This window comes from Leucoraja erinacea, chromosome 5 (assembly GCF_028641065.1).
Source record: "Leucoraja erinacea ecotype New England chromosome 5, Leri_hhj_1, whole genome shotgun sequence".
In the NCBI taxonomy this organism is placed as follows: Eukaryota; Metazoa; Chordata; class Chondrichthyes; order Rajiformes; family Rajidae; genus Leucoraja; species Leucoraja erinaceus.
The window spans coordinates 98,735,927-98,762,931 of record NC_073381.1 but is presented as its reverse complement, the minus strand read 5'-3'; the positions used below and the strand labels follow the sequence as shown (position 1 = coordinate 98,762,931).

Genomic DNA, 27,005 nt, shown 5'->3' with positions numbered 1-27,005 from the left:
TGAGTCTCCGATGCCGCAGTAGTGTGTGTGTGTGTGTGTGTGTGTGTGTGTGTGTGTGTGTGTGTGTGTGTGTGTGTGTGTGTGTGTGTGTGTGTGTGTGTGTGTGTGTGTGTGTCCCCCAAAAAACTGTGTCCCCCCGTCCCCTCCATGTTTTGATAGCTAGTTCCGCTCTTGGATTGTAAGGGGACAGTATATAATTAATTCCAAGCCCCTTAACACCATTGATGTACAATGGTATCTCGGCGTCCCAAGTCCATAACTCCCTGAAAGTGGCAACACAAGTAGATAGAGTGGTAAAGATAGGTACGTTACAAAACTTACCTTCAGCGGCGCTGCAGTTCTGTCTCTGCCCGTGTACGCGACTTTGGCGCCTTTGAGAGGGGGGCGGGTTTAAAATATGATTTTTCTGCAGCCTATTCAAATCGATCTCTGTCAGGCTGTTTAGTTGCTAAAGAAAAATCGCTTTGACTGCCGTTTTATTAAGTTTATTAAAATTAGCGCTGAATCATTTAATTGTTGGAGTAAAATTAAAATCATCTTCAAATGCCATCAACGCCAACAACGGGACGGATCTCACGTCGGGGACAAGGCAAGGGTTGCCGTTTATTTTTTTTATATAAACTTGCTTCTTAGGATGCCTTTAATCAAAATTTCAAGTTGCGAAACTGTCATTTATGTAAATATACGAACCGGCAGTATTTTTCCTGCTGATATGGAGTTTAAATTCACTGCAACCGCAATGTTCCAAACCAGCGCGTTCCATAAAAACCCACTCGCAAGATGATTTAAATGCCCATTAATTTACAGGTATTAAACACTAAATTCCTTCCATTTGTCCTATAAATTCATGACAATGCGATTTAAAAATAATGTTATATTGTGAATTCTTGTGTGGATGTTGTTTGGACACTTAGGCTTTTTTAAAATGTGAACCTTTTCTTAATGGATAGATGTTTTTAGATCTAGTAATTGAATTTTGTAATTAGCTACAATTGGGTAACTAACTAATTATATGCTTTAATTTCAGGTCATCCAAGTAAGATTGTTTCATATTTGTTTCAAAATGCTACAATCTATAATAACTGAAAATTTAATTCAGTTCTCTTAATTTTTAAGAAAGTTATGGGCTTTTGAAAGTCCTTGATCACAGCTTGTGTGTTAAGTCAATGGAAAAGCAATAGGGAACAGGATTCTAATTTCCGAGTATGAAAATGGCCATAACTTTTTTAATACTGAAGATATGAAAGTGAATTACGTGTCAAATTAACTTCTTTTTATGCTTTATCTGATGGTATAAATTGCAGGCTTGATTTTAAAATCTCAAAATTTTGTAACATTGCTAGTAAAGGATGCTTGGTATGCTTGCCTTCAATGGGGTAAAGGTGAATGGGACAGTGCACTAGCTTATAGTTCAGAAGCCTGATAACAGAGGGGAAGAAGCTGTTCCTGAGTCTGGTGGTGCGCGCTTTCAAGCTTCTGAACCTTCGTCCGGACGGGAGCGGGGAGAAGAAGGAATGACCGGGGTGGGTCGTGGACAAGCCTTTGATTGTGTTGGCTGCTTTCCCGAGGCAGCGTGAAGTGTAGATGGAGTGGATGGTGGGGAGTCTGGTCTGTGTGACGGACTGGGCTACATCTACAACCCTCCGCAATGTCTTGTGGTGTTGGGTCGAGCTATTTCCAAACCAAGCTGTGATGCCACCCGACAGAGTGCTCTGTACGGCTCTTCAATGGTGGAGGGTAAAGTGAGGGGAGAAGAAGGAAAAGTCTGCGATAAGGTGAAAGCAGTTCAGTGTGGTTTATTATCATGTGTATCGAGGTACAGTGAAAAGCTTGTTGCGTGCTAACCAGTCAACAGAAAGATAATACACGATTAAAATAGAGCAATTTACAGTATATAGATACATGATAAGGGAACAACGTTTTGTGCAAGGTAAAGCCAGCAAAGTCCAATCAAGGATGGTCCGAGGGTCACCAATGAGGTAGATAGTAGTTCAGCACTGCTCTCTAGTTGTCGTAGGATGATTCAGTTGCCTGATAACAGCTGGGAAGAAACTGTCCCTAAATCTGGAGGTGTGTGCGTTTTCACACTTCTGTACCTTTTGCCCGATGGGAGAGGGGAGAAGAGGAGTGGTCTCAGGAAAAAGGAAATGACAAAAAGGGGTGACCGTACTTTGTAGCATTGTGTAAAAACATGTAATGTGGAGGTGGTTCAGGTAGAAAAGAGAAAGGAAGCACGTGAAGGCACAAGACACAAGAGGCTGCAAAATCTTTCGAGATACAGCACTGAAACCGACCCTTCGGCCCACTAAGTCTGGCAATCACCCTGTACACTGGGACTATACTACACACACACTAGGGATAAATAACAATTTTACCGAAGCCAATTAACCTACAAACCAGCACGTCTTTAGTGTGGAAGGAAACCTGAGCACCCGGAGAAAACCCATGTGGTCACGGGGAGAATATAAAACTCTGTACAGACAGCACCCGTAGTCAGGATTGAACCTGGGTCTCTGGCACTGTGACTGTGAGGCAGCAACTCTACCGCTGCACCACCTAGAACCCTCTGAGTTCCTCCAGCACTTTGCGCTTTGATATCAATGCTGGTAATGTGAGGCACAAAGACCGGATTATTTAAAGCTGCTTAGAGCTCAGAAAACCTTGAAGGCATTAAAAATAAAAACATCAAGACACTGTGAGTATATTTATATATATATAGATATATATATAAACTGTTTTATTTACATTCTCAAATGAACATTGAAATAAATTAGGTCCACAATTTACAGAGACCATACAAGACAGCATTTAATACAAGACATTCCAGGAATAAATACAACATTGGGCATCTGGAGGACACCATTTACTTGATTCAAGGAATAATGGAGTGATGTAGACACACAGAAAACTTTTGCCGACTCTTTATCTGCAAGGGATTTTAGTTTAGCTTATTTGAGAGATACAGCCCTTCGGCCCATCGAGTCCACGCCACCCGTTCACACGAGTTCTACGTTATCCCACTTTCGCATCCGCTCCCTACACACTACGGGAGCAATTTGCAGAGGGACAATTAACCTACAAACACGCACGTCTTTGCGATGCAGGAGGGAACCGGTGGAAAGCCACCTGGTCACAGGGAGAACGTGCAAACTCCACACACGCACGCACGCAGCACCAGAGGTCAGGATCGAACCCAGGTCTCTGGCACTGCAAGGAAGCAGCTCTACCAGCTGTGCTTTGCTTAAAAACCGTTCCACGGGGGTTAATCCTGTAAAAGCACACAATAGTGAACCATTCAGAAGATGTAGTGCACAGTGGAATTTCCTGGGTGTGTGGGTGAAAGATAATAAACTTGTGTTACTCTTCATTGTACATTTTTACTGACCCACCGCTTCATCTCATTCAATAAAGGTGAAAATGCTATACCGCTTTAAACAAAGGTGATAATACCCAGCAGAAATTTTAAAGGCAGCAATGAACACTCGAAGGAGACGCATAGATCCAGAAAAGTGGTGGAATCATGCTTGGACTACAAAGTGTAGAGGAACTCAGCAAGTCAGGCAGTATCTGTGGAGGGAATTGAACAGGTGACGTTTCGGGTCCCAGCCTGAAATATTGCCCATCTACGTACATCCACACATGCTGCCTGGCCCGCTGAGTTACTCCAGCATTTTGTGTCTCGACGCTCACACTGTGTTCTGCTCATACAATCTCAACGGTTTACAAGGACATCAGAGGTTTTAGACGTTACTTTATCTGGAGATACAGCATGGAGACAGACCCATCGGCCCACGGGTTCATGCCGACCAGCGATCCCCCCCCCCCCCGTACACCAGCACTGCCCTGCACACTATTTTTACAGAAGCCAATTAACTTACAAACTGCACGTCTTTGGAGTGTGGGATGAAACCGGAGCACCCAGAGGAAACCCACGAGGTCACAGGGAGAAGGTACAAACTCTGTACCGACAACACCCGTAGTCAGGATTGAACCCGGGTCTCCGGCACTGTGAGGCAGCAACTCTGCGCCACCATGCCCCCCTTATTTTCAACTGATTAGATCCCTCCTCTGTAACTGGCCCCCTGTCATTTGGCTTCCAGCAGTCAGAGAGATGTCAAGTTTTGGTTGTACATTTGTGGAGATTAGATATCTCCTCAGAGATGACCAGAGATCTGGTCATGGGTAAGCTTATAGTCCAACATTTAATTTTCTCAGCAGCAGTTACATTCTCAAGACCCACCTCATGATACATAGATGGATTACAGAGACATTCTCAAAATGCTCTCAGTAACTTCAAACCAAGTACGGAGTGTGTTCTAAAAAAATATTTGCTCGATTTGGACAGAGTGGATGTGGAGAGGATATTTCCAGTAGTGGGAGAGTCTAGGACCAGAGGCCACAGCCTCAGAATGAAAGGACTTTCCTTTAGGAAGAAGATGAGGAGGAATCTCTTTAGCCAGAGGGTGGTGAATCTGTGGAATTCTTGGCTGCATATGGCTTTGAGGTCAAGTCGGTGGATATTTTTAACCATATACCATATAACAATCACAGCATGGAAAATAGGCCATCTCGGCCCTTCAACTCCGTGCCGAACACTTATTTCCCCCTAGTCCTATCTACTTGCACTCAGACCATAACCCTCCATTCCTTTCCCGTCGATATACCTATCCAATTTATTTTTAAATGATAAAATCGAACCTGCCTCCACCACTTCCACTGGAAGCTCATTCCACACAGATACCACTTTCTGAGTAAAGAAGCTCCCCCTCATGTTACCCCTAAACTTCTGTCCCTTCATTCTCAAGTCATGTCCCCTTGTTTGAATCTTCCCTACTATCAATGGGAAAAGTTTATCCACGTCAACTCTGTCTATTCCTCTCATCATTTTAAAGCCCTTAAGTCAGAGATGATTCTTGATTGGTACGGGTGTCAGAGGTTATGGGGAGAAGGCAGGAGAATGGGGTTGAGAGGCACAGATAGATCAGCTATGATTGAATGGTGGAGTAGACTTGATGGGCCGAATGGCCTAATTCTGCACCTATCACTTATGATCTTATGAACCCCATTTGCTGAGAGTACGAAAACAATAAAAATGACAACTAAAACACGTTTATCAAAGTTATCATCTCAATCACACTCTATCATCTCACAATGAAACTTGAAATAAAAAAAATCAACATTGCTTCACAGTATTGGTCTCCAAATCGAGGTTAAAGATGGAATGTTTTTCCATAAGGAAAAATCTACGGGGCAAGGTTCCAGTGGATGGAAATACAAAGTAATCTCGCACAGAACACAAAGTGCTGGAGTAACTCAGTGGGTCAGGCAGCATCTCTGGAGAACATGCATAGGTGACGTCTGAGGAAGGGTCAGTTCAGTTTAGTTTATTGTCACATATACCGAGGTACAGTGAAAAGCTTTGTTGCGTGCTAACCAGTCAGCAGAATGCACGATCGCAATCGAGCCATTTACAGTGTATAGATACAGGATAAGGGAATACCATTTAGTGCAAGGTAAAGCCTGCAAAGTCCGATCAAGGATAGTCCAAGGGTCACCAAAGAGGTAGATGGCAGTTCAGCGCTGCTCTCTGGTTGTGTTAGGATGATTCAGTTGCCTGATAACAGCTGGGAATAAACTGTTCCTGAATCTGGAGGTGTGCGTTTTCACGCATCTGTACCTCTTGCCTGATGGAAGAGGGGAGAAGAGGGAGTGGCCGGGGTGCGACTCGTCCTTGATTATGCTGCTGGCAGCGTGCGGAATAAATGGACGGGAGGTTGGTTTGTGTGATGGTCTGAGCTGCGGCCACAATTCCCTGCAATTTCTTGCGGCCTTGGATGGAGCTGACCTGACCCGCACCAATTAAGAATTTATCTATCTCTGACTCAAAATTATACAATTATTTTGTTCTCAAGGTTCAGGTTGAAAGCAGAAAATTACACAAACTATATTCTTGCAGCAGCTACTTTCTGTAATCGATAGTTTTTGTTAGGGGGGGGTATGTGTGTGTAATATATATATCACACGCACATACAAACACATGTCTGTGTGTAATTTATATACACACACACACATCCATATATATACACACACACACACAACCACATTAACCGGTGAAAGGGATCAGTTACAACACGCTCGGAGCATTGGTTTCTTCGGCACGTGTTAGTGCCTGACAAGATGCAACTGGATCCATGTCCAATTACTCAACTGGCAACCCACACAGCTGCAGACCCACCTCCTAAATGAGACAGCCCGACATTACATGTAAACAATTAAGTGCTTTAAATATACAATTATTTTTGTTGGCACGGGACACCTCCGTCCCACTGTCAGAGTGCAACGATGCAGAGCTAGCAGAATAACGAAGGTAGACTGGCTCAGCCACACCATCGGTCATGGGATAACGGTTGTGGAATTTGTGGGTGGATGAGGAACAGTGGGATCCATTCATCATCCATCACTGGGTGCTTCCTCCATTTATAGCCAAGGGTAAGGTCAGAGTTTCATTGCTTCATTTGAATCGCACATGGAGGAAGATACTTGGCTTGTTTGTGATTCCCACCCCCTCTCTCCTGCAGATTGCCTCCGGGGCAGGTCTCCACAGGCACCTTGCCTTTTACACACCTTTAGTTCATGCATTTTTAGAATAGCTCGTTCATTCACCACCAAAGCCTGATTTACGCCTTTGGAACAGCGCGCTCAGGTTTACACCTGACATCCTCGTCACGTGTATGTTTCATTTATGCCTTTTGGAATTGGGCGCTTCTTTTCAAGAACGTAAAACCACGTGTAGAAACGCACCGCGCTCGTACACATTAAAAACAAAATCATCTCCAAATTATCCCTAAACTACACAACGGAGGCAAAAAGGAAAGTACCGAATCTAAGCAAGATCCAAACTTCTCATTAGGTCCAAACGTTTAAACGTACACAGGGTCACAAAGAGAAGGGTAAGCTTGTAACCTGCAAGATCTCAGGAACAGGCAGGCAGCTTTTCATCGCCACACACAGATTGAGCTCAGGTCTAGTTCCGCGGGCGGTAAAAATAACAAGTCATCAGCAAAGTAAAATGGGTTCCGTTGTCGAAACGCACACAACCCCAGCCCAAAGTTCCCAAGTTTAAAACAAAATATCAAGTGTGTGGGAATTCTTCATTAAATTTTTTCTTATGCTGTCAAAGCTAAGTCAGGAAAGCTCAATAAAACCTCAAAAAAATAACATGGAACTAAAAATCAATGTCCTTGTTTTAAGATCTACAGTTCCTGGCTAAAAGTTTAAAAAAAAATCTTCAGAAATATTTACTTTAAAACAAAATTGGTCATCTGGAAGAAAAATAAAACTCACAGTTTTCATCAAGAAAAGTTTTGCACAGTATCTTTACATTTGGAAACATTTTAGTTTGTGATGTTCCATCTCAGTCTTTGTTTGTTCTGGAAATTCTGCTCTCCAATCCTCATAATTAGAAGAGGGGTTAATTTAAAAAAACTCTCTCCCCTCGAGGAAGTTGAAGTTTGTGCTTGTGCCTCAGAAGTACTCTCACTGTCATTAGCAGCTTTTGCAGTCTGTCCCCAAGGTCACCTAGCAGATTGGACCATGGGGACCCGGAGGAGAGAGGGTTTGGAGAACGAATCTCCAGGAGCCCTTGGCTATATCACCACCTTGATGTTGTGCACCTTGTTGTATCCGTTCATCAACTGTTCGTAGTCCGGTGGAGCTCCGAGCTTGAAGGAGAGGTACTCCGAATTGTTCTCGTCCGGAGATTCCACGAGCACATCCGACTCTCCCTCCTCCATCATGTTCTCGTCCACCGAGAGGTCCACAGAGAGGTCGGCCTTCTCCTCGTCGCTGAGAAGGTTCTGCTCGTCAATGAACCGTATGTTGGCGTTCTCGAAGAACAAGGGCGGGTGGGTGCGCATGTCCCAGGCCGCCCGGTCTTCTCGGGCGGCCTTGTCCAGCTGGTTCTCCCGCTGCGGTCGGCTGTGGGGGTCTTTCTCGTTGTTCAGGGGGGCGGCGATCTCCGTCACCTGGAGGCCGGACAGTTTGGGCGGCTCGTAGCGAGACCTCTTCAGGCCAGTTCTCCTGAACTCCCTGGCGCTCAGCCCGCCCTCCAGGTCCTTGGCCGCCCCTGCCGCCGCCTTGGCCGGGACCTCCGCCCCCCTCAGCAGGTCGTTGCTGCTGCTGCTGTTGCTGTTGCTGCTGCTGCCCTTCAGCGTCTTGGAGCCGATCTGCTTGATCAGGTCGTTGTAGCTCTCCTGCTTCTTGGAGAGGAAGCGGAAGATGTTGACCTCCGTCGACTCTGCCACCTTGGCCTGGGTGGCCAGCTTGGAGTTCAGGGCCCCGGGGCTCTCCACATTCTCCGACGACCCCCTCATCCTCTTCCGCCTCTTCTTGATGGCTTTGTGGGCTTGCACAAACATGCTGACCTTCCAGTTGAAGAAGAGCGAGAGCCATGCCAAGCCCAGGTATATCCACAGCTCGACAAAGTACCTGTAGAGGATGTGGTAGTTTGCGTTAGGGTCGACACCTGGAGAGAAACAGACAGAAGAAGCCAATGGTCAGCACAAGAGTTAACGGGATTGAAACATTTGTAAAAAAATCTCATTCCAAAATAAGGTGTAGATACAAGGAACTGCAGGCGCTGGTTTACACAAAAAAAGACACAAAGTGCTGGAATAACTCGGCGGGGTCAGGCAGCATTACATAAGTTCTTAAATTCATAAATCATAGGAGCAGAATTATGCTCCTAGTATTTATGAGCATAATAATAAATTTTGCCTGTGGCCCGTCAAGTCCACTGCACCATTCAATCATCTATCTCTTCCTCCATCGATCTCTCCCTCTCAACCCCATTCCCCTGCCTTCTCCCCATAACCCCCGACACCCATACTAATCAAGAATCTATCTGTCTCAGTCTTTAAAATATCCATTGACTTGGCCCCCACAGCCTTCTGTGGCAAGGAATCCCACAGATTCTCCACCCTCTGACTAAAGAAACTCCTCCCCAACTCCGTTCTAAAGGTAGGAGGTAAACCAGCATCTACAGTTCCTTGTTTCTATTTTTCACGCTTCATATTCTGAAGAGGGTGTCCAGGCTAATCTCCAGCAGTGCTGGTCAATGGGTCTTGGAGACCGGTGGGCAAATGGGCCTAGGTTAGATGGGGCATCTCGGTCAGCATAGGCGACTTGGGCCCGTTCCTGCGCTGTGTGACTCGGAGAAGTGACCCGACTGTAGTGCGTTACTTACCGGCCACAAAGTCACCAAATCCAATGGTGGAGATGGTAATGAACGAGTAGTAGAGTCCTTCAATGTACGACCAGCCCTCGGTCACTTTGAATACAAAAGGCGGAACGACCAGATGCACCAACACCCCCCAGACTATGAAGATGGCTGTGCACGTTATCTGAGCCTTGCGCTATTAAACCAAAGGATGAAGCAGAGTGTTAGAACAAAGAACAGCGTCCAGCACAGATTATTCCCCACAGAAAGTAAATACAACTTTACCATCACTTTGTATCTAGTTTAGAGATACAGTGCGGAAACAGGCCTTTCAACCAACCAAGTCCGTGACGACCAGCCAACACTACCCAACACACTGGGGACAATTTACAGAAGCCAATTAAACAACAAACATGCACGTCTTTGGAGTGTGGGAGGGAACCAGAGCACCTGGAGAAAAACCCACGCAGCCACAGGGAGAACGTGCAAACTGCGTGCAGACAGCACCCGTGGTCATGATGGAACCAGTGTCTCTGGCGCGGAGAGGTGGCAACTCTACCGCTGTGGCACCCTGCAATCTTTCACTTGCATTCTAAAACATCGACTTCAACAACTTTTAGATTCAAGCTAAGTGAAAGACACACTATTTATACATGCTGAACGCTTACATGGTTCAACTCTCAGGCAGCAACTGTGCCACTCTGCTGCCCATGTCTTTGGGATGTGGAAGGAAGCTGAAGCAACCCCATGCAGTCACAGGGAGAACATGCAAACTCCACACAGGCAGCACCTAGGGCCAGGATTACCATAAAACCATAACACAGCGGAGCAGAATTAGGCCATTCAGCCCGTTGAGCACTCTGCCATTCAATCACGGTCTATCTACTTTCCCCCTCATATCCTCATTCTCCGGCCTTCTCCCCATAGCATTTGAGATCTTTAAGGGCCTGTCCCACTTAGGCACTTAGGCATTTTTTTCAGCGACTGTCACAGTCGTAGCAGGTCGCCAAAAAAACGGCAACTGAACCTCCATCTGACAATGTCCACGACAAACTACCACCTAGTCGACGTCAAGCTACGGCAAGCTACCGACAACCGGCGACCCATTAGGACGTCCATCTATGACCACACCTATGACAACCTACGTCCACAGCCGCGACAAGCTACGACAAGGTAGGACAATTCAGTCGCCGGTTGACGCGGGTAGTCGCCAATGGAATTCGTCGAAGTCAGCACCGGCGACAACCTATGTCAGCACCAACGTCAGGAGAAGTCAAGCTACGCTCGTTGGCGTCAAACCCACTGTCGCCGAAACGTTTTGAACATTTCAAAATCCAGCGACGACCAGATTCTTTGGGCGACTGAGGAGACGACTCACGACCATACAGGCGACACCCATAGAGGTGCCAATGTGGCAACATCCTAATCGCCTGTAGTCACCTAAAATAGCCTAAGTGGGACAGGACCATAACTAATCAAGAACCTATCAATCTCTGCTTTAAAAATACCCAATTACTTGGCCTCCAAAGCTGCCTATGGCAATGTATCCCACAGATTCACCACCCTCTGGCTAAAGAAATTCCCCCTCATCTCCATTCTAAAGGACGTCCTTTTATTCTGAGGCTGTGGCCTCAGGTCCTGGACTCTTCCATTGCCACAAACATCCTCCCCACATCCCCAATGTGAGGGGGTAACTATTTCACACAAAGGGTGGTGGGTGTCTGGAACAAGCTGTCTGAGGAGGTAGTTGGGGCTGCGACTATCGCAACGTTGAAGAAACAATAGACAATAGGTGCAGGAGGAGGCCATTCAGCACCACCATTCAATGTGATCATGCCTGATCATCCCCAATCAGTACCCCGTTCCTGCCTTCTCCCCATATCCCCCGACTCCGCTATCTTTGAGCCCTATCTAGCTCTCTCTTTTTGAAAGTATCCAGAGAACCCGCCTCCACCGCCCTCTGAGTATTCCACAGACTCACAACTCTCTGTGAGGAAAAAGTGTTTCCTTGCTTCCTTATCTCCGATCTTACCCCTTATTCGTAAACTGTGGCCCCTGGTTCTGGACTCCACCAACATCGGGAACATATTTTCTGGACACCCCCAACATAAGAAACAGTTACACAGGTACATGGATAGGACAGGTTTGGAGGGTTATGGACCAAACGCAGGCCAGGTGGGACTCGTGTAGCTGGGACATTGTTGGCCGGTGTGGGCAAGTTGGGCTGAAGGGCCTGTTTCCACGCTGTATCACTCTGTGATTCTGTGACTGTGACTTACTGGACTCAATCCTTTCCTGGTTAAGGCTTCGCCGAGCTTCTTGGCCCGTCCTCCGAAGAATTTCCCCAGGGCGCTGATCCAGGCGAGGCAGAGGGGTGCACCGAACAGCCCGTAGAAGATGCAGAAGAGACGGCCCGGAGACGTCTTGGGTGAAATATTTCCATACCCTGCGCCACGGGAAGATGAAATGAAGCCACGATAAGTCCAAGGTCAACGGTTCTCCCCCCTACTCCTTACTCTTCCTCTTCCCATTCCCCCCTTCCCCCTTTCTTCCCTTCCTCCACCCGAACCAGTTCCAAGGTTCTCCACAATATTTCTCTCGAGATCACAAGAGGGCGGCACGGTGGCGCAGCAGTAGAGTTGCTGCCTCACAGCGCCAGAGACTCGGGTTCAATCCTGACTACGGGTGCTCTCTGTACGGAGTTTGCACGTTCTCCCCATGGCCTGCGTGGGTTTTGTCCAAGATCTTTGGTTGCCTCCCACACTTCAAAGACGTACATGTTGGTGGGCTAATTGGCTTGGTGTAAGTGTAAAATTGACCCTACTGTAGGATAATGTGAATGTACAGGGGATCGCTGGTCAGTGCAGACTCGATGGGCTGAAGGGCCCGTTACCGCCATGTATCTCTTATCGAAAATCACACCTTCCCCAGCGAACAAAGGGTCTTCGAGGCACTGCCTTGCCTGAGATCATTTGTGGCCGGCTCTGACTGGTCCTGGTCTTTACTGGCATCCAGCTCTTCACCCCCCACCCACCTCCCCACCACTACTTTCAGTCTGAAGAAGGATCCCGACCTGTAATGTCACCCATCCTTTTTCTCCAGAGATGCTGCCTGCGGTGTTGAGTTCCCCCAGCACTTTGCACTAGAAACATAGAAAATGGGTGCAGGAGGAGGCCATTCGGCCCTTCGAGCCAGCACTGTCATTCATTGTGATCATGGCTGATCATCCACAATCAGTAACCCGTGCCTGCCTTCACCCCATATCCCTTGATTCCGCTAGGCCCTACAGCTCTATCTAACTATCTATTAAATTCATCCAGAGATTTGGCCTCCACTGCCCTCCGTGGCAGAGAATTCCACAAATTCACAACTCTCTGGGTGAAAAAGTTTTTTCTCATCTCAGTTTTAAATGGCCCCTGGTTCTGGACTTCCCCCAGCATTGGGGATGTTTTTCCTGCATCTAGCTTGTCCAGTCCTTTTATAATTTTCTATGTTTCTATAAGATAACCTCTCATCCTTGTAAATTCCAGTGAATACAAGCCCAGTCTTTCAAATCTTTCCTCATATTACAGTCCTGCCATCCCAGGGATTAACCAGGTGAGCTTACGCTGCACTGCCTCAATAGCAAGAATGTCCTTCCTCAAATTAAGAGATCAAAACTGCACACAATACTCCAGGTGTGGTCTCACCAGGGCCCTGTACATCTGCAGAAGGATCCCTTTACTCCTATACCCCAATGGTTCTTATATTATCACCTGTACCAAGATACAGATTTTAGAGATAGGGTCTGGATATCCGGATCCCTTTGGCCCACCAAGTCCATGCCGACCTGCGATAACCCGTACATTATAACTATCCTACACACACGAAGGACAATTTACGATTTTCAAGTCTGCCCTGACCAGCGCTACCCTACACACACACAATAGGTGCAGCAGTAGGCCATTCGGCCCTTCCAGTCAGCACCGCCATTCAATGTGATCATGGCTGATCATCCCCAATTAGTTTCTGCCTTCTCCCCATATCTCCTGACTCCACTATTTTTAAGAGCCTCATCTAGCTCTCTCATGAAAGTATCCAGAGAACCTGCCTCCACCACCCCCTGAGGCAGTGAATTCCACAGACTCACCACTCACCACGAGAGACAATTTACGATTTACAGGAGCCAATTATCCTACAAACCCGCATGTCTCTGGAGTGTGGGAGGAAACTGGAGCACCCGGAGAAAACCCACACAGGTCACAGGGGGAACGTGCTAACTCGGTACAGACAGCACCCGTGGTCTGGATGGAACCTTGGGTCTCTGGCGCTGTGAGACAGCAACTCCACCTGCGCCACCGTGCCACCCTGATGTGATTCTTATTTTTTTCGCATACAAGATTATTGCCGCAGATAAATACAATCCCCGGTTAGGTACAGAATGCATAGAAAGAGCCCACAGTGTCTGTGTGCCAGAGTCGCCAGGGTTCGTCACCCCGCGATATTGGAATCAGCCGCCGGCGTGGTTTACCTACCGATTGTGGTGATGACGGTGGCGGCAAAGATGACGGCGTTGGGCCAATTCCAATTGTTGAAGGTCTTGTTCCCAGTGATGGTGACACCTTGCCCGGCAGCCTCTTCCACAGTCTGCAAGCACAGCGGGGACGAAAGATTTAATATTTGCCCTCATATGCGGAGAGCCTCACAGATGGGGCGGCACGGTGGCTCAGCGGTAGAATTGCTGCCTCACAGCGCCAGAAACACGGGTTCGATCCCGACTACAGGCGCTGCCTGCATGGAGTTTGTGCGTTCACCCCGTGACCTGCGTGGGATTTCTCCGAGATCTTCGGTTTCCTCCCACACTCCAAAGGTGTACAGGTTTGTACGTTATTTGGCTTGGTGTAAATGTAAAAATTGTCCCTAGTGTGTGTAGGATAGTGTTAATGTGCGGGAATCGCTGGTCGGTGCGGACTCAATGCCCAGAGTCGCAGAGGCAGTGGGCAGGTAAATTGCTGAGTGTATCTAAATAATGAACACACCGTCTCGAAACAACATGCCACCTGCAATCATTTGGCAACCAGGGACTCGGATTCGATCCTGACTACGGGTGCTGTCTGTACGGAGTTTGTTTTGTACCTTCTCCCAATGACCTGCATGGGTTTTATCCGGGTGCTCCGGTTTCCTCCCGCACTCCAAAGACGTACAGGTTTGGAGGTCAATTGCCCCCCCCCCGTAAATTATACATTGTCCCTAGTGTGTGGGATAGTGTTAATGTATGGGAATCGCTGGTCGGCACGGACTCGATGGGCTGAAGGGCCTGTTTCCATAATGTGGGTGGCACACTGGTGCAGCGGTCGAGTTGCTGCCTTACCGTGCCACAGACTCGCGTTAAATCAAACTCATACACACAAACACCCACACTGGGGAGGGGCAGGTGCGAGAGAGGGAGAGGACCGAGAGGGGAGAGAGAAAGTGGATACAGAGGAGAGATAACACAAAAGAGAGAATACGGAGAGGGAGGGAATGCAGAGGGGAGAGAGAGAAATACGGGAGGGAGAGAGAAATACACACACGGGGTAGAGAGAAAAGGGGAGAGACACGGGGGCAGACAAAGAGAGAGAGAGAGAGAGAGAGAGAGGAGGAAGAGAGATGGGGAGAGAGAGAGACGGGGAGGGAGAGAGAGGGAGATAGTGGAGAGATGGAGACGGGGGAGAGGGAGACGGAGACGGATATAAGGAGAGAGAGGAGAGGGGAGAGAGAAGGGAGAGGGGAGATAAAAAGAGAGAGAGTGAGAGAGAGAATACAGAGGATACAGAGGGGCGAGAGGGAATTCCAAGAGAGACACACACAGTAGAAAAAGATGGGGGAGACAGAGAGAGGCAGGGAAGAGAAAGAGAGAGGCAGGGAAAAGAAAGAGAGAGGCAGGGAAAAGAAAGAGAGAGGCAGGGAAGAGAGAGAGAGAGAGTGACACATGGGAGAGAGGGACACAAGGATGGCTTGCATTTTATACTGATAACTAAGAGTTAACGCCCCAACCATGGGACTGGTGATTGTGAGTGTTTCAAAGAGCAGGACGACAGAGTTGTGGATGCCTTTAGTGAGAGACTTAATTACAGAGAGCGTGAAGAGCAGGGCTCAGTAAACAGGGAGCTGGCACGGCCAGCAGCCGTAATGTTCCCTGACCAACATGAACCAACTGAAACTCGAGTAGGGGACTGGGTCTTGGTGTTAATTCAGCAGGTGATCATTTAAAAAAATCAGTCAAAAGAATACATGGACTTCTTGCAAGCAGTTACAGCAAAGCAGTGTACAGGTTTGTTTTTGATGCTGCCTGAGCTCATTACATCATAAGACAGGAGCAGAATTAGGCCATTCAGCCCATCAAGTCTGCACCTTTCTATTTTTCCCTCCGATCTATTTATTGTGTATATCTAATGTCAAATCCATACCGTCCATTCCATTTGCCGGTCTCTCTCTCCCTCTCTCTCTCTCTTTCTCTCTTTCTCTCATTCTCTCTCTGAGAGGAAGGATGTGCTGGCTCTGGAGAGGGTCCAGAGGAGGTTTACGAGAATGATCCCAGGGATGAGTAGGTTAACATATGATGAGCGTTTGATGGCACAGGGCCTGAACTCGCTGGAGTTTAGAAGGATGGGGGGGAGGACCTCATTGAAACATACCGAATAGTGAAAGGCTTGGATAGAGTGGACGTGGAGAGGATGTTTCCACTAGTGGGAGAGTCTAGGACCAAAGAGTGCCGCCTCAGTATAAAAGGACAAACCTTTAGAAAGGAGATGAGAAATTTCTTTAGACAGAGGGTGGTGAATCTGTGGAATTTATTGCCACAGAAGGGTGTGGAGGCCAAGTCAACGGATATTTTTAAGGCAGAGATGGACAGATTCTTGATTAGCACGGGTGTAAGGGGCTATGGAGAGAAGGCAGGAGAATGGGGTTGAGAGGGAGAGATAGATCAGCTGTGATTGAATGGCGGAGTAGACTTGATGGGCCGAATGGGATAAATCTGCTCCTCAAATTACCCAGAGGCTAAGAGATTTGCCAATGTAGCAGAGGTGCAGTACATTCGACGGTCGCTTCAGGCTAAAGAACTTGGTGAAGAACTATTTACTTTGGTGTGTTTCGTTTTGAAAAATTGCAATGATTTCACCGCGAGAATCTATGTAGGTTAACACCAACGGCAGCTGCAGGCTCGTTTCCTCATTTGGTGCAAGAACGCGTTAGGTTTTGTTTTCTCCAACAGAAATGAGTGCTTTGGGTTAACTTTCACAAACAACAACTCTCCAGAGAAGTGCGAATAAATGCTCAGCGTCCCTTCCCAATACAGTCAAATAAGCGGCAACAAGCAAGAAGATACAGCAACACCGACCAAATTAGAATTAGAATACAATAACAAAAGGGTCTTTTGGCCAGGAGGTGCTGGAGAGGCTTGGATAGGGCGGATGTGGAGAGGGTGTTTCCACTAGTGGGAGAGTCTAGGACCAGAGGGCACAGCCTCAGAATTAAAGGACGCTCCTTTAGAATGGAGATGAGGAGAAAGTCCTTTCGTCAGAGGGTAGCAAATCTGTGGAATTATTTGCCACAGAAGGCTGTGGAGGCCAATTCAGGGGTTATGGGGAGAAGGCAGTAGAATGGGGTTAGGAGGGAGAGGTAGACCAGCCATGAATGAATGGCAGAGACTTGATGGGCAGAATGACCTCATTCTACTATTCCTTATGACTTAAATTCACTTCTATCCAATGTGCTGGTAGAATCATACAGCAAGGAAACAGGCCCTTCAGCCCCACTCATCCATGCTGACCAAGATGTTCCATCTGAGCTAGTCCCATTTGAAGAGAGGGGGAGAACTAGAGTGGCCGGTGGGAGAGAGAGAGAGCGCGAGAGAGAGAGAGAGAGAGAGAGAGAGAGAGCGAGAGAGCGAAAGAGCGAGAGAGCGAGAGAGAGGAGGAGAGAGATTAAAAAAGAGAGGGGCAGAGAGAAAGAAAAAGAGGGGGTAGAGAAAGAAAGAGAGAGGGGAAGCAGGGAGAGAACGAGAGAGAAGGGGAAACAAAGAGAGAGAGAAAAAGAGCGAGGAGGATGGAGAGAAAAAAGAGGGGGGTAAGAAGAGAGAAAGAGAATGGAAAGGAGAGGAAGGGGGGGAGAGAGAGAGAGAGAGGGAAGATGGGTGAGAGAGAGGGGGGGAGAGAGAGAAGGAGGGTAGAGGGACAGAGGGAGAAATAAGGTGGAGAGTGAGAGAGGAGAGGGGGAGAGAGTGAGGAGACAGAAGAGAGGGAGAAAAGAGAGTAAGAGAGGGAGGGAGAAAGAGTGAGGAGAGCAAGAGAAAACCATGCTCACATAATCACAACAATTCTACTGCTTTGATCAGTAATTAATAATAATGAATAGTAAGCCATTGGTCACAAGCTTCTAACTGCACAGTCTGGAAGCAACAGTCATGTGCTGGTGTCAACTCACTTCTGAACACAGGGGTATTTGGTGGGAAAGTGTGAGGGCAGAGACCATGGCAGTCAGCCAAGGTGCTAACTGCACCTTACTAAATGCATGCTCCCAATTTGTGGTGCAGAGTGAATGAGACATTTCAGAGGCTAATTTTATTCGCGACGATATCCAGACCTAGCTAACCGAACTCCGCCTGCAGCCGGCAGGCCGGCTGGTAGTTTGCAATCTGTTTCCTCAACTCCACCCAAACCACAATCTCCAAGCACTAGTCCCCAACTCAACAAGAAACAGCTACAACACAAAGTGCTGGAGGCACTCGGCGGGCCAGGCAGCACCTGCGGAGGGAATGGACAGGCAGCGTTTCAGGTTGAGACCCTTCTTCCGACTATGAAGATTTTTTCAGTCTGAAGAAGGGTCCTGACCCAAACGTCCCCTGTCCATTCCCTCCGCAGATGCTGCCTGACCCGCTGAGTTCCACCAGCACTTTGTGTTTTGCTCAAGATTCCAGCATCTACGGATCCTCGTGTCAATACGAAATGGAGCTCAGAAGTTTAATAGACTAAGAGGGAGAAAAAGAAACAGGGTGAAGTTGCGCTGTTTCAGAAATTATGATACAATTCGAATAGAGGTAGAAATGGGATAATCTGTTTACGAGTAATTAGAGCCCCATCTTTTATTCCAGGATTTGGTGATGCTGCCTTGAGACTAGACTAGTGGCGCAATTTGTTATAGTGTATGTGTGCGTGCGAGCGCGATTGTGACCACACGCATGTGACTGTGCGCGCGCGCGAGTGATCATGTGCATGCAAGTGTGAGTGTGCACATGCAAGTGTGAGTGTGCACATGCAAGTGTGCGTGTGCACGTGCGAGTGTGATCACGCGTGTGTGAGTGTGCACGTGTGTGTACACGTGTGAGTGTGTGCAGACATGAATGTGTGAGTGTGCATGTGCATGTGAGTGTGCGTGTGCGTGCAAGGTTCTGTATGATCAAATGTGAGCGTGAGCACTTACGAGTGTAAGTGAGTGTGTGTGAGGGCGAGTGCGTGTCACTGTGCATGTGAGCGTGTGTTTGTACGAGCGTGTGTGTGTGTGTGTGCGAACGAGCGTGTGTCAGTAAGTGAGTGCGTGTGCGATGGAGGGGGGAGAAACACATACATATCCATGGCCTTGGTTTTACCCTGACTTTAAATTATTCAGGGAAAGAAAATGTTGCTGTATACACCGATAAAAGTAACTGAATTCCTTCATTCTGCCCTCCACACTACCACACCCTTCATTCAGGGTGTGCCTGGACATAAAGATAGCAGGTTCAGAAAGCAAATTATGGGACTGGCTAAGGATAATGCCGCTAAAGACTAGGATTATAAAGGGTGAACAATTACATTTCATTTGGTTTTCCCAGAATTTTCAAACCCATCTCAAATTAAACTCATGGAAACATAGACAATAGGTGCAGGAGTAGGCCATTCCACCCTTCGAGCCAGCACCACCATTCAATATGATCCTGGCTGATCATCTAAAACCAGTACCCCGTTCCGGCTTTCTCCCCATATCCCTCGATTCCTTCAGCCCTAAGAGCTAGATTTAGCAAGAATCAAATCTCCCTCTCCCCTGATTCAGTCTGAAGAAGGGTCCTAACCCAATAGATCACCTATCCATGTTCTCCAGCGATGCTGCCTGACCCATTGAGTTACTCCAACATTTTGTATCTGTTTTAGCAAACTAGCATCTGCAGTTCCTTGCATCTCCTCAGACCAATACAGTATTTTATTGCTTAATTTCAGACATTTCATTCTCGATATTCTACTGGAAAATGGACTCCCAAAAATCAGCCAGTTTGCTTCAGGTAAATTGAATCTAAACATATGACACACTCCTCCCCCACTCCAACACCCACCCTGAAACCAGTGGTAACTTCTCACAGAAGCAGGAGACATTAGACCTTAAGTTTAGTTCAGTTTCACTTTTTTATTTTAGTTTAAGTTTTAGTTTAGCCGTAGTTTAGTCTCAGTTTTGTTTAGTCATGCAGCGTGGAAGCAGGCCCTTTGGCCCACTGAGTCCATGCTGCCCATCGATCAGCCCACTTGCACTAGGTCAATATTATCCCACTTTCTCATCCACTCCCGACATATCACACACACACACACACACATGCACACACAAGCTGGGCTAAGGGACCTGTTTCCACGCTATGACTATGAATCAGAAACAGAAACTGCTCAAAATTCTATGTTGCCAGCAGATCCACTAATCCAGGGGTGGGGAACCTGCGGCCTTAAGGCTGCATGCGGCCTTCTAGGCCATAAATTGTGGCCTTTTGAATTAATCCAAATTTTGTAGAACAAATCCTTTTATTTTTATTAATATAGTTTTGTTCGTCTTCTATTATTTTTATTTTAATCTTTAAATGAACGTATTTAAAATATCAAAGAGTACAAGAAGATTCAACTAAATAATCCTATATCTAATTGAAGTTTCTTGGATGCGGCCTTATTAGATTACAGCTAACAATGCAGCCTTCCAACATGAAAAGGTTCCCCACCCCTGCACTAATCTATATTTTATCTAGATTTATCCAAGAGTTCTGTTCAAAGGTCTGTGTTATCTTTATGGAGATTATGTTTGCCTATGTTGTTTGTTTTCACGTACGACTGGTATTTATTTTTGCTGCCGTGCAATTTAGCCAATATTTTAAATAATTCAGAACGAATCCACCCCACAGCCATTCTTCGCACAGTAAGGAGTCCAACGGAAGAAGTACTTCTCCTGAAGCGAGTCATAAAATGCGGGCGGTGGGGACTTTCATCGCCACAACCCGTGGTTTTTACAATCACTCATTGTTCAAAACAAGAGCAATGGGAGAAATAGAACGTAGATGATAGAACAGCACTGTGCAAGTACAGGCCCTGCAGCCCACAACTGAGGTCAGAAGGTCGTAAGTGGTAGGAGCAGAATTAGGCCATTCAGCCCATCAAGTCTACTCCGCCATTCAATCATGGCTGATCTATCTGTCCCTCCTGACCCCATTCTCCTGCCTTCTCCCCACAACCCCAACCAATCAAGAACCTATCTATCTCTGCCGTAAAAATATCCACTGACTTGGCCACCACAGCCCTCTGTGGCAAGGGATTGCACTGATTCGCCACCCTCGGACTAAAGAAATCCCTCCTCATCTCCTTCCTAAAGGATCATCCTTTAATTCTGAGGCTGTGCCCTCTAGTCCTAGACTCTCCCACTAGTGGAAACATCCTCTTCACATCCACTCTATCCAGGTCTTTCACTATTCTGTACATTTCAATAAGGTCACCTCCTTATTCTTCTAAACTCCAGCGAGTACAGGCCCAGTGCCGTCAAACTCTCATCATACGTTAACCCACTCATTCCTGGGATCATTCTTACTCCTGAGAGTAAACCTCTCTGGACCCTCTCCAGAGCCAGTACATCCTTCCTCACATATAGTGCCCAAAATTGCTCGCAATATTCCAAATAAGGCCAGACTAGTGCCTTATAGAGCCTCAGCTCGATAATTATCTGTGTGGAACACGATGTCAAGACTAACTCTTATCTGCTTGCACATAATTTAACTAGCCTTCAGAGGAGGTAGTTGAGTCAAGGACTATAAACAAAGTTTAACAATCAATTAGGAAGGCACAAATGCTGGAGAAACTCAGCGGGTGTGGCAGCATCTATGGAGCAAAGGAAATAGGTAACATTTCGGGCCAAAACACTTCTTCTGACTGTTAGACAGGTACATGAATGAGACAGGTTTAGAGGGATGTGGGCCAAACATAGGCAGGTGGACTAGTGGAGATGGTACATGTTGGTCGGCGTGGGCATGTGGGGCCGAAGGGACTGTTTCAGTGCTGTATCACTCTATGACTGTATAATCCCTTCATACCCACATGCCTGCCCAAAATGTAACTTAAATGCCACTATCGTATCTGCCTATACCACTAACCACGGTGGCAAGTTCCAGTCACCCACCGCCCTTTCCCCGCACATCTACTCTAAACTTTGCCCGTCTTGCCATGAAGCTGTGCCCGCCAGTATTTGAATTTTACCATTCCGGGACAAAAGGTTCAGACTGTCTACCCTGTCTAAGCCTCTCATGAATCTGCCTCCACCACCCCCCACCCCAAGCAGCACCTCCAGACGCACTCACCACCCTCTGTGTAAAATAAACCTTTTCCCCGCAAATCTCCTCTACACTTTTCCCCCTCTCACCTTTAACCTATGCCCACCAGTTTGGATGGCACTATGGTCCAACAGAAAATGTCACGATTTTTTTAGGCCATCGCTGTCATTTCCAGAGGACATTCAAAGCCCTGTCCCACTGAACGAGTTTATTCAAGAACTCACCCAAGTTTGCCTTGATTCGAACTCGGAGATTTACGGTAATGGCCGCTTGCAGGTACTCGGGGCTCTCGTGGACATTTTTCTATGGAAGAAAAATCTTCCCAAGCTTATTGCGTTCCCCGAGTACCTGCCGTTAGCGTAACGAGCTGTTAAGAGACGTCCCCGAGCTCCGACGTACCCTCTACGTTCATTCTCCATGCTTACCACGAGTTTGATTTTTTTTTAAACTTGGGAGAGCTCTTGAATGAACTTGTACAGTGGGACAGGGCTGTTACCATCAGAAATATTATCAACGGGGTTGAAATGCCTCTGAAATTTTCAACGTAACCAGTATTGGCAGCCAAGAAAACAAAAATGTCTACCGTTGAACTGGAGACATGTAGAAGACAAACGCACCTTTAAGAGAAGGCTGGCTCTGTGCCAAGGACCATGTTAACATTTATTCCATACCACTGCAGTTCAAGAAACTGGTTTAAATAAGCAATGATCACATCAGCCATGAAGACAGAGAGACTACAGAGCATTGACAACACTTAAGAAAGACTGATTTAGGTCAAGCCAAGATACAGTGCAGTTCCATTATAGGCCTGTCTCACTTGGTGATTTTATTTAGGCAACGGCCGGCGACTGTCGTCGTCGTAGCAGGTCGTCAAAAAACCGGTGACAACCTACGTCATCCTGGCGACAAACTACGACGGCACCTACGTCAGGACAAGTCAAGCTACGCTCATTGGCGTCAAACCCACTGGCACCGAAAATCTTTCAACAATGAAAATATAGCGGCGACCAGAAAGACGCTACGACTTTTTGCGCAACTGAGGAGACTACGCCCGACGACCTCCGGCAAACATGTGGTGACAAACTACTCGCCTGCAGTTGCCTAAAACATCACCTAAGTGGGACAGGCCCATTATACTCTTTAAGGTGGCAGTAAACATGAATCAAGACTTCTACTTCCCACTGAGGTGCTGGCTTAGTTATTCCACCCGATTCCACGCCTTCATAACAAGAGGAGTTGAGTATAGGAGCAAAGAGGTCCTTCTGCAGTTGTACAGGGCCCAGGTGAGAACACACCTGTAGTATTGTGTGCAGTTTTGGTCTCCAAATTTGAGGAGGGACATTCTTGCTATTAAGGGAGTGCAGCGTAAGTTTACAAGGTTAATTCCCAGGATGTCATATGCTGAGGGAATGGGGCGGCTGGACTTGTACACTCTGGAATTTAGAAGGATGAGAGGGTATCTTATTGAAACATATAATATTATTAAGGGTTTGGACACGCTAGAGGCAGGAAACGTGTTCCCGATGTTGGGGGAGTCCAGAACCAGGGGCCACAGTTTAAGAATAAGGGGCAAGCCATTTAGAACAGAGATGAAGAAACATTTTTTCACACAGAGAGTTGTGAGTCTGTGGAATTCTCGGCCTCAGAGGGCAGTGGAGGCAAGTTCTCTGGATACTTTCAAGAGAGAGCTAGATAGGGCTCTTAAATATAGCGGTCAGGGTATATGGGGAGAAGGCAGGAACGGGGTACTGATTGTGGATGATCAGCCAATGATCACATTGAATGGCGGTGCTGGCTCGAAGGGCCGAATGGCCTACTACTGCACCTATTGTCTATTGTCCCTCATAATGCTTCGTAAGGCAGAAGCTCATACAGCACGGCAACAAGGCCCTCGCTCCACCAGGACCACACAACCATAGATGGAGTAACTGAGTGGAGATAATCACAAAATGCCGGAATAACTCATGCAGCATTTCGTGTCGAGACCCTTCTCCCGAACCAGTCTCGATCTGAAACATCACCCATTCCTTCTATCCGGAGATGCTGCCTGTCCCGCTGAGTTACTCCAGATTTTTGTGTCTATCTTCGGTGCAAACCACCATCCGCACTTCCTTGCTCCACACAACCAACAAGCAACAAGAGGGTGCCATAGTGGAGCAGCGGGTAGAGCCGCTGCCTCGCAGAGCCAGAGACCTGGGTTTGATCCCGAGCTCGGGGGCTGTGTGTGTGCGTGCGCCCGTGCATGTGTGTGTGGAATTTTCCACATTCTCCCTGTCACCACGTGGGTTTCCTCCAGGTGCCCCAGTTTTGTCCCACATCCCAGAGTCATGTGGGGATATTGGTGAATCGCCCTCTGTAAGTTGCCCCTAATGTGTAGTGTTTGGAAAGTTGGATAACATAACTTTTTGTGTCTATCTTCGATGGAAATTAGTATCTGCAGTTCCTTCCTACACCAATTGCTTGGTGTTCAATGTTGACTGGCTCCACCAAGAGTATTTGTTTACACATGTCCCCGCTATCATTGTTCAGGATAAGCACTGCTTAGCGAGTCAACACCGATAAAATCAACAGGGAAAGGCGATTATTCGATTATTCATCAGCCACATGGAAGGTACTTTCCATTTCTGAAGCACAGAGTAAAGAAAACTCCTCAAGGGTTTGACACAGGCAAAATCTTTGGTTTACAGCGCGGAAACAGGCCATTCGGCCCACCGAGTCCGCACCGACCAGCGATCCCCGCACATTAACACTATCCCACACTAGGGACAATTGTTAGATTTATACCAAGCCAATTAACCTCCAAACCTGTACGTCTTTGGAGTGTGGGAGGAAACCGAAGTACTCTGAGAAAACCCACGCAGGGCACGGGGAGAACGTACAAACTCCATGCAGACGGCACCCGTGGCTGGGGTCGAACCTGGGCTTCTGGCACTGCACCACCGTGTCGCCCACAAGATGCCAACAGAATGACATCTACTCCAAGATTGGTCAGGGGAAGAGGGGTTTAATGAGTGCTCTGAGGAGGTGGGAAGGTTCATAGCTTGGGATCCTGGCAACTGAACTAACAACTACATTTGGATGAGCAGGACTCTCTGGGGACAATACTGGAATGGAGAGGATTAGTTTAGTTGAGTTTATTGTCACGTGTACCAAGGAGCAGTGAAAAGCTTTTGCTGCGTGCTATCCAGTCAGCGGAAAGACAATACATGATTATAATCGAGTCATCCACAGTGTACAGATACAGGATAAAGGGAATAACGTGAATAACGTTAAGTACAAGATAACATTCAGTAAAGTTCGTTTAAAGATTGTCTAGAGGGACTCTAATGAGGCAAATAATAGCTCAGGGCTGTGTTCTAGTTGTTGGTAGGATAGTTCAGTTGTGTAGGAAGTAACTGCACATGCTGGTTTAAACCGAAGATAGACACAAAATGCTGGAGTTACTCATAATCATAATCATACTATATTAGCCAAGGATTTTTTGCAACATACGAGGAATTGCAAATTCCAAAGTTACTCAGTGGTAACTATGGGGATGGTTTAGTTGCCTGATAACAGCTGGGAAGAAACTGTCCCTGGATCTGGAGATGTGTGATAACAGTGACAAGGAAGGACATGAACTCTGGAAGAATTTGAATGCAAGGATGAGAATTTTAAAAGCAAGAGGTTGACAATGTAATTCAGCAAACATGAGCTTTAAAGGTTGTTTGGCTGAAGTTAGAGCGTGGTATGCAAGCAGCTAACTAGAGATGGCCGTCTTTGGGCGTCCAGGGATGCTGCCTGAGCCACTGAGGTTCTCCACCACTTTGTGTTTGGTTATGCCATGATTAATTCTCACCATATATACAAAGCTGCCGCCTCCAAGTTAAAATGTGTAGGAAGGAACTGCAGGTGCTGGTTTGCTCCGAAGATCGACACAAAATGCTGGAGTAATGGGCCTGTCCTACTTAGGCGATTTTTTAGGCAATTGCAGGCGACTAGTTTGTCGCCACATGTTCGCCGCGAGTCGTTGCGCCTTTCTGGTTGCCGCTAAATTTTCAACAGGATAAAAAATCTTCGGCAACAGTGGGTTTGATGTCAATGAGCGTGGATTGACTTCTCCTTACGTAGATGCTGTCATAGGTTGTCGCCAAGATGACGTAGGTTGTCGCCGGTTCTTCGGCGACCTGCTACGACTATGACAGTTGCCCAAAACAAATCGCCAGGTGGGACAGGCCCATAACTCAGCGCATCAGGCAGCATCTCTGGGGAGAAGGAATGGGTGACGTTTCGTGTCTAGACCCTTCTTCAGACCGAGGTTAAAAGACTTGTCCAAGTTAAAAGGCTTGCATGAACATCACTACTCATTTATCCGCTACATAAAATAAGATGACTACGACCTAAATAAACCATCAGAACAAAAAAATCCATTGTGTCTGTTCCGAGTCCTAAGTTGGGTAGCAGCAAATTAATCGCGTTTCATTTAACCCACAAAGTTCCGCACAAGTTCCTTCACTGAGATAACTGAGCAGAGTATGAACATCAAAGTATTCTCTGCAACAAAGCATTCAACAATCCAACTACTATTGCCAAGTGCAAACTCGGCAATTGTTTCACTGAACACCTCGCGCTCAGTCTGCCTAAACCTACCTGATCTCCTGGTTGCTAAACACTAACTCCCCCTCCCATTCCCACACTGACCTTTCCGTACTGGGCCTCCTCCACTGTCAGAGTGAGGCCCAGCGCAAATTGGAGGAACAGCACCTCATATTTCGCTTGGGTAGCTTACACCCCAGTGGTATGAACATAGACTTCTCTAACTTCAAGTAATCCTTGCATTCCATTCTCTCCAGTCCTCCCCCCTTCAAAGTTGTCCAACTAATCTGACTGTCATTTTATGTTACATTTTATCTCTGCTTGCTTTGTTGTTACCTTCTCCCAGCTAACAATGATCAATTCTACATATTCTTATTCTCCATCCCCTTTGTCTCGTTTTCACACCTTGCACTTCCTTATCTCTGTGTCTCCCTCTCCACTGATTCAGTCTGAAGAAGGGTCTCGATCCAAAACGCCGCCCCTTCCTTCCCTCCAGAGATGCTGCCTGGCCCGCTGAGTTATTCCAGCATTTTGTGTCTATCTTCAATTTAAACCAACATCTGCAGTTCCTTCCAACAACTATTTCTCAGAATTGAACTTTAGTTTTCGGCTTGATAAGACTGGGTTGCTTGCATCACACGGTATCAT

At 47.0% G+C, this 27,005-nt stretch overlaps 1 protein-coding gene across 1 annotated transcript in view; it reads right to left on the bottom strand.

Annotated features, from left to right (window-relative positions):
* Positions 1 to 1,031: 1,031 nt before the first annotated feature.
* kcnk5a (potassium channel, subfamily K, member 5a) overlaps positions 1,032 to 27,005 on the bottom strand; it is a 46,699-nt gene continuing 20,725 nt past the window's right edge. The window contains exons 2-5 of the mRNA XM_055636345.1: positions 13,732 to 13,843; positions 11,497 to 11,663; positions 9,245 to 9,413; positions 1,032 to 8,524 (exon numbers count right to left, since the gene is read on the bottom strand). Coding sequence (XP_055492320.1) covers positions 7,647 to 8,524; positions 9,245 to 9,413; positions 11,497 to 11,663; positions 13,732 to 13,843 — 1,326 coding nt within the window. The 3' untranslated portion in view covers positions 1,032 to 7,646. The remainder of the gene's footprint in view (positions 8,525 to 9,244; positions 9,414 to 11,496; positions 11,664 to 13,731; positions 13,844 to 27,005) is intronic.